Source organism: Bombina bombina, chromosome 2 (genome assembly GCF_027579735.1).
Source record: "Bombina bombina isolate aBomBom1 chromosome 2, aBomBom1.pri, whole genome shotgun sequence".
NCBI lineage: Eukaryota > Metazoa > Chordata > Amphibia > Anura > Bombinatoridae > Bombina > Bombina bombina.
In genome coordinates, this window is record NC_069500.1 from 352,829,404 (window position 1) to 352,846,612 (window position 17,209).

Below are 17,209 nucleotides of genomic sequence, written 5' to 3' on the forward strand. Positions count from 1 at the left end.
GTAATAGTTCTGATGGCATCTCATCTAAACAAGAAAAATTCCCAGGTACCTATTCAGGTCCGGGGATCCTCAGGTGGAGACAGTGTATGCATTAACACTTCCTTGGAGTTATCAATCTGCCTATATTTTTGCTCCTTCTGGTTCTTCTTTTTAAGAGTGATTTTTCAAAATCATCATGGAGCAAACGTTTGTGCTGCTGGTGGCTCCAGCATGGCCGCTCAGGTTTTGGTATATGGTTCTTGTTCGGATGTCAAGTTGCCAACCTTGGTCACTTCCATTTAGGCCAGACCTTATATCTTAAGATTCGTTTTTTTCCGTCAGGAAATCAAATTATTAAATTTGATGGTATGGAAATTAAAACGCTTAGTGCTTAGTCATAGAGGTTTCTCTGACTCAGTGATTAATACTATGTTGCAGGTTCGTAAATCTGTGTCTAGAAAGATTTATTATCGAGTTTGGAAGATTTACATCTTATGATGCTCTTCTCATAATTTCTCTTGGCATTCTTTTAGAATTCCTAGGATTTTATAGTTTCTTCATAAGGTTTTGTCTGCAAGTTCCTTGAAAGGACAGATCTCTGCTCTTTCTGTGCTGTTTCACAGAAAAAATTGCTAATCTTTCTGATATTCATTGTTTTGTTCAGGCTTTGGTTCGTATCAAGCCTGTCATTAAGCCAATTTCTCCTCCTTGGAGTCTTAATTTGGTTCTGAGGGCTTAACAGGCTCCTCCGTTTGAGTATATGTATTCTTTGGACATTGAATTACTTTCATGGAAAGTATTGTTCCTTTTGGCCATCTCTTCTGCTAGAAGAGTTTTTGCATTATCTGCTCTTTCTTGTGAGTCTCCTTTTCTGATTTTTTCATCAGGATAAGGTGGTTTTGCTGTCTTTATTTAAATTTTTACCTCAAGTTGTGAATTCTAACAACATTAATAGAGGAATTATTTTTCCTTCCTTGTGTCCTAAATCCTAAGAATTCTTTGGAGGTGGTCAGAGTTTTGAAATATTATGTTGAAGCTACTAAGATTTCAGAAAGACTTCTAGTCTATTTGTTATCTTTTCTGGTTTTAGGAAAGGTCAGAAGGCTTCTGCCATTTCTTTAGCGTCTTGGTTAAAGCTTTTGATTCATCATGCTTATGTGGAGTCGGGTAAATCCCCGCCTCAAAGGATTACGGCTCATTCTACTAGGTCAGTTTCTACTTCCTGGGCTTTTAAGAATGAAGCTTCTGTTGATCAGATTTGCAAAGCAGCAACTTGGTCTTCTTTGCATACTTTTACTAAATTCTACCATTTAGATGTTTTTTCTTCTTCAGAAGCAGTTTTTGGTAGAAAAGTACTTCAGGCAGCTGTTTCAGTCTGATTCTTCTGCTTATAATTTCAGTTTTTTTCATTATAAAGATTAAAACTTTTGATTTGGGTTGTGGATTGTTTTTTCAGCGGAATTGGCTTTCTTTATTTTATCCCTCCCTCTCTAGTGACTCTTGCGTGGAGTTCCACATCTTGGGTATTTGCTATCCCATACGTCACTAGCTCATGGACTCTTGCCAATTACATGAAAGAAAACATAATTTATGTAAGAACTTACCTGATAAATTCATTTCTTTCATATTGGCAAGAGTCCATGAGACCCACCCTTTTTTGTGGTGGTTATGATTTTTTTGTATAAAGCACAATTATTCCAATTCCTTGTTGATGCTTTCGCTCCTTTCTTATCACCCCACTTCTTGGCTATTCGTTAAACTGAATTGTGGGTGTGATGAGGGGTGTATTTATAGGCATTTTGAGGTTTGGGAAACTTTGCCCCTCAAGGTTGGAATGTATATCCCATACGTCACTAGCTCATGGACTCTTGCCAATATGAAAGAAATTAATTTATCAGGTAAGTTCTTACATAAATTAAGTTTTTCGGGTCACACACCATCTGTACATTCAGAGAATGGCATGACTTTCGGTTCCGATAAATCTCCTCCCGTAAACGGGGCGGTCAAACTACAATATGGGTACAGTCTATTACCCCAAGGACATTTGGCATTCCGGCCACACTATAGAATTGCGACTTTATCGATTGTCACTCTTCTGTGGTAGATGGTAGACAAACATATTCTGGGAATATATGCATGAGTGCATCGATAACTTTGGATCGATGACGCGAAAAGGCAGACTGAGTGAAACCAATGATGACGCTGGACACTGCCTGAAATGATCCTGTGGTAAAAAAGTGCAAGGCAGCAAGAAACTTGAGTATTCCGGGAATGGCCCTTGAACGAGCCGTCACAGGCTCTAGAAAATGTGCTATTTGAGCATATAAAGTCAATATTGAATGTCGATCCAGACGTAACCTTTGAATAACCTCTCTATCGGAAAGGGCATCTAAAGGAACCCAAGGAAGGAATACGCGCTGTACTCGTAATCTCCTTCTTCTAACCACATTTGGTATGGCATCAGGTTGACGAATTTGCCTTCTACCCCTGATTTGCATCAGACGAATAATATACAGTTGAAGAAGTGTCTCCATGGCTAGCAGGATCAAAAGTGAGTAACGATTCAATTGTATTGTCCCTCTTTTAAATCAGTTGTAGGCGTATATGTTATAGACCCTATTGTTTATTATGGTGCTCGCCACCTATAAGCTGGCAAGGGATTTTTCACGAGGTAGGTGCGGAAAAAAAAAAGGAGCGTATAAATAGATAGTTTAGTAATTACTGTTTTGTGCGAGATTTATGTAGAGCGAGTATTTTATAGCTACAAAAAAGACTGGAATTCAAGAGTTGCGGACAAGTTCGCTCAACATTTGTAAATGTAAGGTTTTCAATGGATTCGTGGCATAGTACATACGGTTATTGATCCGCACGCAGAAATTTAGACGGAAATAGTCACGAAGACCTCACAGACAGCTTAGTACATGGAGCCCATTGACATTCATTCACAGACAATCATTATGATTGTTTGTGAATGAATTTCAATATGTCATGTATAGTTTGTAGGAGGCATGACAGCACAGTACATGTGTGTGTGTGTGTGTGTGTGTATGTATGTATATATATATATATATATATATATATATCCTGTATTAGGCTACAATGTGTGATTTTGTAAATTTTTGGGATGGTGGTGTGCCGCAGGATTTTTTAATGTAAAAAAGTGTGCCTCAGCAAAAAAAGTTTGCAAATCACTGTTCTAGGTAAATAATAGATGGTACTTATCTAATGCAGAAAGCAATCATTCCTTTTGCTGATTTTCCCAATTATCTAAAGCTCTCTGGTCGTGTGAGATTCTTTAAGAAATTCTGTCAGCACTACAAAGCTCCTGCTTATAATTATTTGAAGATGATGCATATATTACAATAGGGCCAACACAAAAATTGTAATTTAAAAACGTTTAAAATGAATAAATGGAATATTGAAATAAAGTAACAAAATTGTTCTGTGAAAATTGTATTTCATGTAAAAATTTTAATTCATGTTAAAATTATGAAGGAAAAAAATATTATTGTCAAATGTGTTTCCCCAACTCTGCTAGTAGAGCAAAGTTTTTATGATTCTATATTGGTCTTCAAGATTCTAAATCTGTTCTCAAGAAAGATTGGTCTTGAAAGCAATCAAGCAGATAATTAATAATAAAAGCTCCCTAGCAAATCCTTTACATTAGGCAGCAAGTGCTGAGTATATTGAAAAGTCTCTCACCATTGTGGTGAGAGATGCTTATTTTTTCAATATGTATTATTATGTTTTTCTGACAGTAACCTAGTAATGATGCATTCATGTACTGTCCAGGTATCATGTCTGTCTTAAATAGTTTTATTTATCACATCAGCACAAACATGTACAAGGGGTTTAGGTTAACGGCTTTCCTGTAGTAAATAACAACACTGTCTTTAATTAATTATTTATTTATTTATTTATTTATAAAATATTTTACCAGGAAGTATACATTGAGATTTCTCTCGTTTTCAAGTATGTCCTGGGTCCACAAAACATTGCATTGATACAATAGGGTACAATAATACAAAAACAATATTAATACATAACATATGCAAAAACAAAAGAAAACACCCCGCGCTATTAATATGTTGCCCCCAACTAATAACCAGTAAACAGCAGTCTTTGTATGTCAAAGCCGCCTATAGCGGTACAGTCACAGTATAGTTATATATAAAAAGTCTATATTGGTACTCAGATACCTCCGTTAACAGTCACTAGTCTCAGGGGTGTGTGTTCAACCAGATCCGTTGACTGTTACTGACGGTTTTTCCGAAAGGCGGCCAGGTCTATTCCTGCTGTAAACTCCGTGAGGCTCTGCTCCAATGTCGGCGTCCTCGCCTGGCGTGTTCCTCTGTTGCGCCTATTGATGACGTCACAAACTCGCTGTGTGCAGCACAGTCCGATGCAGCTCTGCAGATGTGGAGATCTTAAGCACTCCACCAGGAACGGCAATATCATAGAAGAAAAAACAAAGAGCGCATCCGGATTCAAGTGGGTTTATTTAACAAAGAAGCAATTGACACACAAATAGGATGACACTTACAAGATTCCAATTATAAAAGGCAGATAAAAAGTTGTTCAACTCGATGCTGACCGGACCAATAGCCACAAGCCCTCCAAGTGGTAGCTGGACCCCCACAGCAAACAGTTGTAACAAGTATGTTCAAAATTTCACCTATATAGTGTATATTTTAACCTCAACGCGTTTCTCCCGTATAACGAACAGGCTTTCTCAAGAGGACAGGTGAGTCTAACCTGTAATGTTGTTCTATATATGGATTTAATTAACCAATCAGATTTTACCTCCGTTCTAGGATAGCACACCCCTTTCTGTGTGCAATCCAGGTTTAGCTATTTAACTTCTAATCCACACATTAAAAGATACATACAATTACAAGACAAAGATGACTAAAATTATACACAAAAATGATTATCATTTCATAGTATTGATAAAATGAAATATGTTAAAACATAAGCATGTGAAAGATATTAAAAAATAAATACATTTAAACACAGTATAAAATAACCTATGCATACTAAAAAATGATAATCCATGCATTAAAATTGTCTACTAAAATTTAATAATTAAAATACAACTTAATACAGATTTCTAGTTTAAATGTGCTAAATATTCTAACTTAATACGTATATACAGGGATATTGTCTGTCAGCCAACCAGTGTTCTTACATGTGTGCTGCCACATCTATGTCAATATTCAGCCCCAATGGAGTCAAACATTTCATCTTATAGATCCATAAAGTTTCTAATTTACGCAGTTTAAGGAGTCTATTACCCTCTTTAGGAGGCACCCAATCTATGACCTGTATACGTAAGCTACTGGGGTTACAGTTATGTGACTCCATGAAATGCCTGGGCACACTATGTTTGGGATATTTCTCTTTAATGTTATTTATATGCTCATATACTCTCCTCTTTATTTTTCTTTTCGTGCGGCCTATATAATACAGGCCACACCCACACTCAAGGAGATACACTACATATGTAGAATGACAGTTACTCCTGATCTTGATGTTAAACTGTTGTGAGTGATCAGAATTCGTAAATGTAATAGAGTTGTTTATGTGTTGGCACATGACACAATTTTTCTTTCCACACTTAAAGGTTCCTTTCTTACCCGTCAGCCAGCAGGAGTTATTAGTTTTGTTTTCCATTGGTCTTTTCAATCTGCTAGGGGCTAAAATGTTTTTAAGATTTTTCCCTTTCTTAAATGTTAACTCTGAATTATTTCCTAATTGGCTTCCTAAAATGGGATCAGCCTTTAAGATAGACCAATGTTTATTAAGGATCTTTCTAATTTGTTTTGCTCCCTCATTATATGTTGTTAATATATTTCCTATTGTGAATACTTATATCACATTGAACTGTGTAGTGTTTTAGGAGATTTTTTATTTGAATATACCAACTGTCTTGAGTAATAGATATCCCTTTATTCCACCATATCAAATATCCCTTTGTACAATCATCCCTTTCTGAAATTTATTGTACATCGATATATATAATACTTAGGGTAATTTGATGGAAAATTTTGGGGAATGCACTGTTAGGGAAAATAGACATCGTAATCTTAATTTATTAAGTTTAGATAACAATTCAGTAGATTCAGCTTCCAGTGATCCTGAAACCCTATTTAAAACACTAGAGCACCTACTTGAATCTGATACAAAAGATTGGCAAGATTTGGTGCTGCTAGATAATTACATATTGCACAATATTGTACCAAGGGGTCTAAGGATATTCAAACATCCAGCCTTTGAGCTGGATGAAGTGGAACATGCAACCGAGTGGGATGAAGCTTTGCATGAATGCTCCATTAAATTAATCAAAATTTTGGTTAAATATAGGGAACAGAGATTAGAGAAAAATAAAATTGAAATTAAAAATATAATACAGAACAAACAGGGATATAAGAATGAGGAGAAATGGATTAATAGAAATGCCAGCATTCAATCTAGAATTAAAAAATTAGATGTTGAATTGCAAGCAAAGAAACATAAAAAATTGTTAAGAGATATGGAAGACTTCAAAGAAAATAAAGTATATAGTTATAAACAAGAAGCTAATGAAGCTAGGATAGCAAAACAAACCAATAAGGTAAGCGGTAAGGCAACATACACACTTACTAACACCAATAATAGAGATCACGCACAATATGTGGAGGAACCCAGAAGTAATTTTTCCCATTATAATCAGCCGGGGATTGCAAACAATAATAAAAACAACTATAGACAATCTCAACACTATAATGAATCTAACTTTAGAAGAAATTACCAATCTAGGGATCAAAACATGCGAATGAATTCCCCTATATACAACCGAACACAGTCTTTTAGGCCAAGATATGCTTCCAATCAGAAAGACTCTCCCACTAACTGGAGGAGAAACAGCAACTCCCAGTTTTTTAGGAATGAACCCCCTAACCCTAGAGGTTTCTATTCCACTAGGGACCAGGATTCTGATTGGCATCATGTCCCCACCTCTAATAGATTTGAACCCTTGTATAATTACCACACTAGAAATGGAAATTGGGAAAAGATAGGGGCTAAACCTAAAACTAATGCCGTGGTGAATAACCAGCAGCATTTTTTAGACCACCGAGAGAACCCCAAAGAACCAGATTTAATAGTACCTCCAAACCACGCCCAATCCCAAATAAGATCAGGAAAAAGACCGTTAGAAATAGACGTGGAACAAGAGCTGGGAGAAGAGTACAGGCATCTAGAGAGAAGAAGGAAGAATTAGATAATGCTAAAACAGAGATTTTTAATATAGCTGATATTCCCTTGAGCAACAATGATATTCGCCTACTTAACAAGGGGTTGAACTTTGCACCCAAATCCAAACCGAATAAGTTTGAGACTTTTGTAGATGTACATAAGTACATAAGGAAACTTACCCTCAAAAGACACTATCTTAAAAATCCTATTAATAGATCTGACACACAGGTGGAATATATTCAGGCATCAGATATAGAAACCCTTAGAGTTTTACATAATTTAGAAGAAGAGGGTAATATGGACCCAGATGGTGGATATAATAATGGGGCTATGATTGACGACAATATAGAAATAGAGGAACTTCTTAATATCTCTCTACATGATTTGGGACCTGAAATCCAACATTCAAATTTTAAGGGTAAATCTACATTAAACCCTATAGGGTCACAAGGGGAACAGATACCCCTTTTTACTAAACTGGTACTTAAAGATTTAGAATTAGCCTTCAAAGATGATAATAGTTTTATTAATAAGCACAACGATAATCTGACAATTTTAGAAAGAAAGGCCTTAGAAAACCTTAGTAATAATAGGGACATTGTAATCCGCTCTGCCGATAAGGGCGCCGGTATTGTCATACAAAAGAGAGACCATTATATGAGGGAAGCATTTAACCTCCTCAATGACAAATCTATCTATAAAATTTTGAAATTTGATCCCACCGTCGCCTTTAGTAAAGAATTAGAGAAACTATTGGCAAGAGCAAAATCAGATGGTATTTTAAATAATGATGAGTTCAGATTTGTATCAAACCCTTTTCCTACTACATCTTTGTTTTATCACTTACCAAAGGTCCACAAAGATGTAGCCAACCCGCCGGGAAGACCCATTGTGTCTGGGATTGGCTCACTTTGCGATAACTTATCCAAATATGTAGACTTTTATTTACAACCTCTAGTGAGTGAAACAAGAGCCTTTTTAAAAGATACTCAGGAAGTGATAAACAAATTTGAAGGGTTAGAGTGGGAACAGAACATGTTTTGGATAACGTGTGATGTTTCTGCTCTGTACACTTGTATCCCCCACGATTTGGGTGTCGAAGCAATCAAATTGGAACTCACGAGATCCAACTTTCCGCCCGAACATGCTAAGTTTTTGAGTGATAGCATTGGATTCATATTGTCCCATAATTATTTTAATTTCGAAGATTCAATATATTTACAAACAAACGGGACCGCGATGGGGACGACTTTCGCACCCTCATATGCGAACCTTTATATGAATCACTTTGAAAATAAGTATATATGGGCAGAAAATGCCTTTGATAGAAATATTATACAATATAGTCGCTTTATCGATGATATTATCATCTTATGGCAGGGCAATGAATCTGAGATCCAGGACTTCTATGGTTACATTAATAATAATGAATTTAATTTAAAATTCACTGGGAATCATTCAAGTGTATCCATTGAATTCCTGGACTTAATTCTGTATAAAGATGAATTCAATAAAATTGCAGTTACCAACTTTAGAAAAAAGACTGAAAGAAACAGCTTTATAGATTATTCCAGCGCACACAAAAAGAGCTGGAAACAAAATATCCCTTATAGCCAGTTCCTCCGTATGGGTAGGAACTGTACTCACGAAAACAATTTTCAGTTGGAATCAGAAATATTAGAAAATAAACTAATTCGGAAAGGTTATGACAAGAAACTTTTGGTAGATGCAAAAGAAAAAGCTCTGCAAAAGGATAGGAAAGATTTATTGATAAATAAGAAAAATGGAAATAGTAGCCATTCAAAAAAGGAGGGGGAGACAACTATAAGGTTCATAACAACATATAATGAGGGAGCAAAACAAATTAGAAAGATCCTTAATAAACATTGGTCTATCTTAAAGGCTGATCCCATTTTAGGAAGCCAATTAGGAAATAATCCAGACTTAACATTTAAGAAAGGGAAAAATCTTAAAAACATTTTAGCCCCTAGCAGATTGAAAAGACCAATGGAAAACAAAACTAATAACTCCTGCTGGCTGACGGGTAAGAAAGGAACCTTTAAGTGTGGAAAGAAAAATTGTGTCATGTGCCAACACATAAACAACTCTATTACATTTACGAATTCTGATCACTCACAACAGTTTAACATCAAGATCAGGAGTAACTGTCATTCTACATATGTAGTGTATCTCCTTGAGTGTGGGTGTGGCCTGTATTATATAGGCCGCACGAAAAGAAAAATAAAGAGGAGAGTATATGAGCATATAAATAACATTAAAGAGAAATATCCCAAACATAGTGTGCCCAGGCATTTCATGGAGTCACATAACTGTAACCCCAGTAGCTTACGTATACAGGTCATAGATTGGGTGCCTCCTAAAGAGGGTAATAGACTCCTTAAACTGCGTAAATTAGAAACTTTATGGATCTATAAGATGAAATGTTTGACTCCATTGGGGCTGAATATTGACATAGATGTGGCAGCACACATGTAAGCACACTGGTTGGCTGACAGACAATATCCCTGTATATAGGTTATTTTATACTGTGTTTAAATTTATTTATTTTTTAATATCTTTCACATGCTTATGTTTTAACATATTTCATTTTATCAATACTATGAAATGATAATCATTTTTGTGTATAATTTTAGTCATCTTTGTCTTGTAATTTTATGTATCTTTTAATGTGTGGATTAGAAGTTAAATAGCTAAACCTGGATTGCACACAGAAAGGGGTGTGCTATCCTAGAACGGAGGTAAAATCTGATTGGTTAATTAAATCCATATATAGAACAACATTACAGGTTAGACTCACCTGTCCTCTTGAGAAAGCCCGTTCGTTATACGGGAGAAACGCGTTGAGGTTAAAATATACACCATATAGGTGAAATTTTGAACATACTTGTTACAACTGTTTGCTGTGGGGGTCCAGCTACCACTTGGAGGGCTTGTGGCTATTGGTCCGGTCAGCATCGAGTTGAACACCTTTTTATCTGCCTTTTATAATTGGAATCTTGTAAGTGTCATCCTATTTGTGTGTCAATTGCTTCTTTGTTAAATAAACCCACTTGAATCCGGATGCGCTCTTTGTTTTTTCTTCTATGATAACATATGCAAAATTTAACATAGAACAGGTAGGAAATATAAAATCAACCATGACAGGTGCATTCTGTTTTGAGATATGCAGAGAGGGGTATCTTAAAGGATTTTAGACTTGGGGAAGGTTTTAAAGTGTGCGGGAGGTTGTTCCATAATTGTGGTGCTCTGTAGGAAAAGGAGGATCGAGCTGCTTTCTTTTTGTATGGAGGCAGACTAAATAATATACTGCTACTGGATCGGAGGTTATGGAAGGTGGGAACAGCCGGGAAGAGCATTCTGCTCAGGTAGGGTGGGAGCTTCCCAGAAAGGCTCTTAACCACAAGGCAGGAAAGTTTGAGGGTGCGTCTGGATTCCAGTGACAGCCAGTTTAGTTCTTTTAGCATGTCACAATGGTGGGTCCTGTAGTTACATTGTAGCACAAAGCGGCAGAACGAGTTATACAGTGTATTAAGTTTATTAAGGTGAGTTTGCGGTGCAGATGCATATACTACATCTCCATAATCCATGATCGGCATCAGCATTTGCTGTACAATCTTTTCCTTTACTGTAAGGCTGAGGCAGGATTTGTTTCTGTACAGGGCACCTAGTTTTGGATAGAGTTTAGATGCAAGTTTTTCTATGTGGAGGCCAAAAGATAGATTGGGGTCTAACAACATACCCAAGTATTTGAAAGAGTGTACTGCGTCAGTGTGCCATTTGATTTTGTTTTAATGCGTAGATGGGACTTTTGTAGTTTGCATAATTTAGGTACTGTTCCAAAGATCATTGTGACAGTTTTGTCAGTGTTTAGGAAGAGTTTGTTTTTTGAGATACACTTTTCTTCCTCTGTGACCTGGTCTTGGAGCACTGCCTCAAGCTGCGGCAGATCGGGTTTGTTTGCATAGATTACCGTATCGTCTGCGTACATGTGTACAGTTGAGGATTTGCAGACATTTGGCAGATCATTTATAAATAATTTGAATAGTAGGGGGCCGAGAATGGAACCTTGGGGAACACCACACGTGACTGGGAGAGGGAGGGAGTCACTGTCAGAAATGGAGACATACTGTGATCGATCCGATACATATGATCAAAACCAGGTTAGCGGATGATCACCAATACCTGAGTTTTTTAGTTTGAGCAGTAGTATGTCGTGGTCTACTGTGTCAAAGGCCCTTGCAAAATCAAGAAAAATAGCTCCAGTTAGGTCTCCTTGTTCCATGCCAGTTTGGATGTCATTGCAAACTTTTAGGAGGGCAGTTGTAGTGGAGTGATTTGGGCGAAAACCCAATTGAACAGGGGGTCATATAGCTTGATTGTTGGTAATACTCATAGTTGCGCATGGACGCATTTTTCTAAGATTTTTGACAATACTGGGAACAATGATATTGGGCAATAGTTAGTAACCATGGTTAACTCACCACTTTTATGGATAGGCACTACTCTTGCAGTCTTCCAAAGTTTGGGTATGTGTCCAGACACCAAGGATTCATTAATTAGGGTTGTGACAGGTTTAGCAACTGCCGACGCACTGAGCTTCAACAGCATTGCTGGGATTTGATCAGGTCCAGACTGGTTTTTCATTTTTAGATTATTAAGGTGTTTCTTAACAACATTGATGGGTACAGGTCTAAAATTGAACTTATCTATATTTGGTCTTTGTAGATTTAGTGGGGCCTGATCCACATTTGTAGTTTTCAGCCAATGGGTTTGCAGGACAACATGTCTAACTTTATTGATTGACAACAATTTGACCCAGTAGCTATGCTTAAAAATATTTCTTAGAAATTTCTGAGTGAAACAGAATATATGATTCAGGAGTATTTTGACAAAGTCTGCATAAACTTTATGTATTTAATCAGTGTGCATAGCTGCACACATAGAGAGATAGAGTTAGCAATTTCCATAAAGGCATTTTTAGTCTTGGGAATTAAAAAAGATATATGGGTTCAGTCTATTTCTCTCAGGAAACTGAGCACATCCACATGTTCCTAGTACTAATGATGGACTAGTTTTCATTGAGGTGGTAAAGCTTGGAAACGGGTGGTAACATAAACATTCTCTATAGACTTTAATGCAGATAAATGTTTTTACCACCAGTTTCCAAACTTTACTACCTCAATGGAAACTAGGCCAATGTTGGGCCTGTTGCTGGTTAATTAAGGTAACATACCAAAAGTACAATCTAGTTTTCTTAATCCCTTTCCTGCTGGAAATATTGAATGAGTGTTTTTTTTGACATTACAAATCTCCCAACATTTTAAATATTTTAACCTCCGATTGGGCGACCTGGAGCAGTCTGGTCAATTTGGAGGCCTGAATCCCAGATTCCCTATAACCCAGCCCCATGGGACTTCAATTGGGTGTTCATTATTCTTAAAGGGACACTGAACCCAAGTTTTTTCTTTCGTGATTCAGATAGAGCATACAATTTTAAGCAACTTTCTAATTTACTCCTATTATCAAAAATCTTTCATTCTCTTGGTATCTTTATTTGAAATGCAATAATGTAAGTTTAGATGCAGACTATTTTTGGTGAACAACCTGGGTTGTTCTTGCTGATTGGTGGATAAATTCACCCACCAATAAACAAGTGCTGTCCAGCGGCTGAACCAAAAATAGCTTAGATACCTTCTTTTTCAAATAAAGATAGCAAGAGAATGAAGAAAAAATTATAATAGGAGTAAATTAGAAAGTTTGTTAAAATTGCATGTTCTATCTGAATCACGAAAGAAAAAATTTGGGTTCAGTGTCCCTTTAATACCAGAAATGTCAGCAAAAAAATCATGATATTTTGCTAATTAATAAATTAATAAAAGTTCATAAATTAGCTTGTAGGTAATGTTGTATTTAAATAACACAACATTATAGTTATCTTCTTTTCATCTTCTTTTTAACATCATGAGATCAGTAAATCTCTTTAAACTATAGCAATGTCACATGTTATATTTACAGATGTTATTATGTAATGTTGTATATTTCAGTTTTACATTACACTGTGTATTAAATAATTAAAGTTTGAGCAGGAAATAAAACTATCCAGTTTACCAATAATATGATTTTTCTATTTTACACAGATACGCCAAATACTACAAAACTGCAGGTGGAATAGAGCACCGGACCCTAATAAAAGCATATGGAATCCGATTTGATATTCAAGTCTACGGAACTGTAAATCTTCTATTTATATTATACTATTTAATATTATACACACACACAAATTTATATATATACCTGTAAATAAATATATATATATATATATATATATATATATATATATATATACAGTATATGTGTGTGTGTGTGTGTATACAGTGTATTGTATGTATAATAGTGTATTTTTAAATACTATAATATGTAGGTAGCTTTTGTGCACAGGATATTAATATTCTAAAAAAAACAGTAGCCACAGCATATTTATTCCACCAAAGTGCACTTTTTCAGCTTTGCACTATGTAAAACATGTTTTTTGGAATTGACAGCTTTTTAATTTTTTTATCTTTATAACTGACATAAGTTCACACTGTATTGAACATATTTTATTTCTAATATTGCAGTTACACTTTTACAAGTGGGGCGGTAATTATTGCTCACGCTTGCGCGCTAACTCCGCTCAACTTTGAATTTTTGCATGGGTTGGATATCTCACATATTACAAGTTGAAAGTAAAAAGCTAACCCGTTGCTCGCAAAAAGTCACAGTTACAATCAGGGCCGCCATCAGGGGGTGACAGGGGTGACTCCTGTCAGGGGCCCAATGGTCCAGGGGGGCTCCATGAGGCAAGAACTAAAAAAAAAAAAATTTTGGCAGCCCCAAGTGGGTACTACAGCTGACTTCTAATTGAGCATGAGAAATGTTATAACAAGGAGTAAAGTATTAGCATTTGAGAGGATTTCTGAGTGTGCACTAAACCACTATGCACAGTGTGAGACAGACTTGGCACTTTGTACAGCGTGTGCCTGCGTCAGATGGCAGATCACTTTCATTTGCAGAGGAGGTAGGACTTACTTAGCAAATGTTTTTTTATTTCTTTGTCCAATTTAGGATTGTAACTTCAGTGTGGTAGTAGTTGTATGGTGGGGCCAGGGGTCCATAAAAACAATTTTTTTTAGCAGCAGTGTATTTATGATTATTAGACAATGCTGTAGAAATTCTATATTTAAAACCATGCAGAAATGTTTCCTCCTCAATACACAAATGGTAGGTGCCCTTTTGGAAAATATGCATTTTTTTTATTTATATATAAATTACATTCCAGTTTACTGCCCCTTTATGCAAGGACTTTCCAGATGCAAGGAGGCATTTTATCTAAGATTTTTACATCTGCATAACATTTTATACTCTCAGACTAAGATTGCTCAGTGTTTGAAATGATACAGGTTAACTTAAAACTGTTCAGTTTACACTACATCTGACTTAATTTTGAAATACATACCAACAAGCCTAAATCCTGCATTTAACCAGATCTAATGGTATGAGTACCACAGCTTATGGTTCCACCAAAACCATATAGAGTACAGCATTTTTAAAATCCATAAGTACAGCTGACAGATGGGAACATTTGTACACTATATTTGAAGTGGTGCTCTTGGTTGGGGAAAATGGGGAAAAAACAAACAAACATATGTCAACCTTTTAAAAGTACTTTTCTTCCTCTAGCCATCTGCCCAGATCGTTTAATGTACAATTTTGTATTCACATAATTATTTTTGTTTGCAGATTTACAAATATGATTCTTTAAAAAGTGATCTCTTAATTTCTGCATTTTTTTTATCATGCATGTCACACACTGTTGATTTAGGGAATGCAAGGTGCATAAATGTTTCCTCCTGTGAGTGTTTCTGTGGTGGGTGTCTGTGTTTATGTCTTTGTGCTTTGGTTTGTGTCTCTATAAGTGTGTATGTATTTTTTTTCTGTGGGTCTCTGTGAGGGTGGGTGTGTATGTCTTTGTGCATTTTCTGTGGATGTCTGTGAGGGTGTGTGCATATGTCTTTGAGCTTTTTCTAAGGGTGTCTCTGTAAGGGTGTGTATGTTTGTCTTTGTGTATTTTCTCTGGATGCCTCTGTGAGGGTGGGTGTGTATGTCTGTGTTTTCTGTGGATGTGTGTGTGTGTGTATGTATGTATGTGTTTTCTGTGGATGTCTCTGTGAGGGGGTGTGTTTTCTGTGGGTGTCTCTGTGAGGGTGTGTGTATGTCTTTGTGTGTTTTCTGTGGATGCCTCAGTGATGGTGTGTGTATGTATGTCTTTCTGTGTTTTATGTGGGTGTCTCTGTGTGTGTATATGTATTTGTGTGTTTTCTGAGGCTGTCTCTGTCTGTGTTTCCTTGGGTGTATGTGCAAGTTTGAGTTTGTGTGTGTGTGTGTGTCCATTGTCTGTTCCTTTTTAGGACATTTTGACCTCACTACTGATTATTCACATCTTTCTACAGACTTTGAGACTAACAAGACCTTTCCGGAAGTCACCAATCCACCATTTAACCTTTAAATTATTGTTTAGGCAGTTCAGGGCCCTTCCTTTCCACCACTGCATGCTGTTGGCATCATTTAGTTGGCATCTTCCTTTACAAAAATATAATCAGAACTCCATATTTTGTTTTCTAAATCTCCTTTTTTTTTTTTACAAAACTGTAGTTAACCTCATTACTTGTAAGGTCAATGTAAACAAGTGCTGAGTGTCTGTTTGGGTGTCTGTGTCTGAGTGTGTTTCTTTCTGCTAGAGTGTCTATATGTGAATCCTTATGTGTGAGTGTGTGTGTGTTTCAGTGTATGAGTGTGTCTGTGTGTGTGTATGTTACTACCTTTACAACATTTACAAGTTTAGATAGACACTTAAGATTAAAGTGCATATACGTTTTAGTCACTTGGTCAAAAATTGCACATGTCAAAGTATGGGGGGGGGGGGGGCCCTGATCAATGGTTAAGTCAGGGGCCCCAAAATTTCTAGTGGCGGCTCTGGTTACAATATCGCTATTATATTAACGTATTCCCCTATAGATTTCAATGGAGCATGAAAAGTGTGTGGGGGGGGAAATAACCTATTCTCGCGCAAACCAAATCACATTTTCTGAAGTGCACTCTATGGTGGGTCTTTTTCAATAGCACGGTTTATATATAGGTATAGATATATAGAGATATACACTCGCCTACCACTTTATTACGTACACCTGTTTAATTGCCTGGAAACATAAATTACTAATCAGCCAATCACATGGCAGCAACTCAATGCATTTAGTCATCTAGACGTGGTGAAGACAACTTGCTGAAGTTCAAACTGAGCATCAGAATGGGGAAGAAAGGGGATTTAAGTGACTTTGAACGTGGCATGGTTGTTGGTGCCAGACGGGCTGGTCTGAATATTTGAAAAATTGCTAATCTATTGGGATCTTTATGCACAACCATCTCTAGGGTTTACAGAGAATGGTCTGAAAAAGAGAAAATATCCAGTGACCGGCAGTTGTGTGACGAAAATGCCTTGTTGATGTCAGAGGAGAAAGAGCAGAATGGTTCGAGATGATAGAAAGGCAACAGTAACTCAAATAACCACTCATTACAACCAAGGTATGCAGAATACCATCTCTGACTGTACAACATGTCGAAACTTGAAGCAGATGGTCTACGGGTGCCACTCCTGTCAGCTAAGAACAGCAAACTGAAAAGAAAAGCCTTACATTTTTATATAGGCAGACTGTCTGCCTTTACTTAAGATGGGGGTGACCAGTGGGGGGCGGGGGTGACCAGTGGGGGGGGCGGGGGGGGGGGTGAGGGAGGGAAGAGAACTGTTTGGGAGGGATCATGGAGGTTGGAAGGGGACATCCTACCCTGCAGAAAAAAAAATGTAGTTAAAAAAAGAAAAGCCTTACATTTTTTTATTTTCAGACTGTCTGCCAGTACTTAAGATGGGGGTGACCAGTGG

At 36.7% G+C, this 17,209-nt stretch overlaps 1 protein-coding gene across 1 annotated transcript in view; it reads left to right on the top strand.

Annotated features, from left to right (window-relative positions):
• The window catches only part of LOC128646952 (P2X purinoceptor 7-like), a 730,384-nt gene that overhangs the window by 684,939 nt on the left and 28,236 nt on the right, over nucleotides 1-17,209 (top strand). Inside the window, exon 10 of the mRNA XM_053699762.1 lies at nucleotides 13,374-13,467. Within this exon, the coding sequence (XP_053555737.1) occupies nucleotides 13,374-13,467 (94 nt within the window). The remainder of the gene's footprint in view (nucleotides 1-13,373; nucleotides 13,468-17,209) is intronic.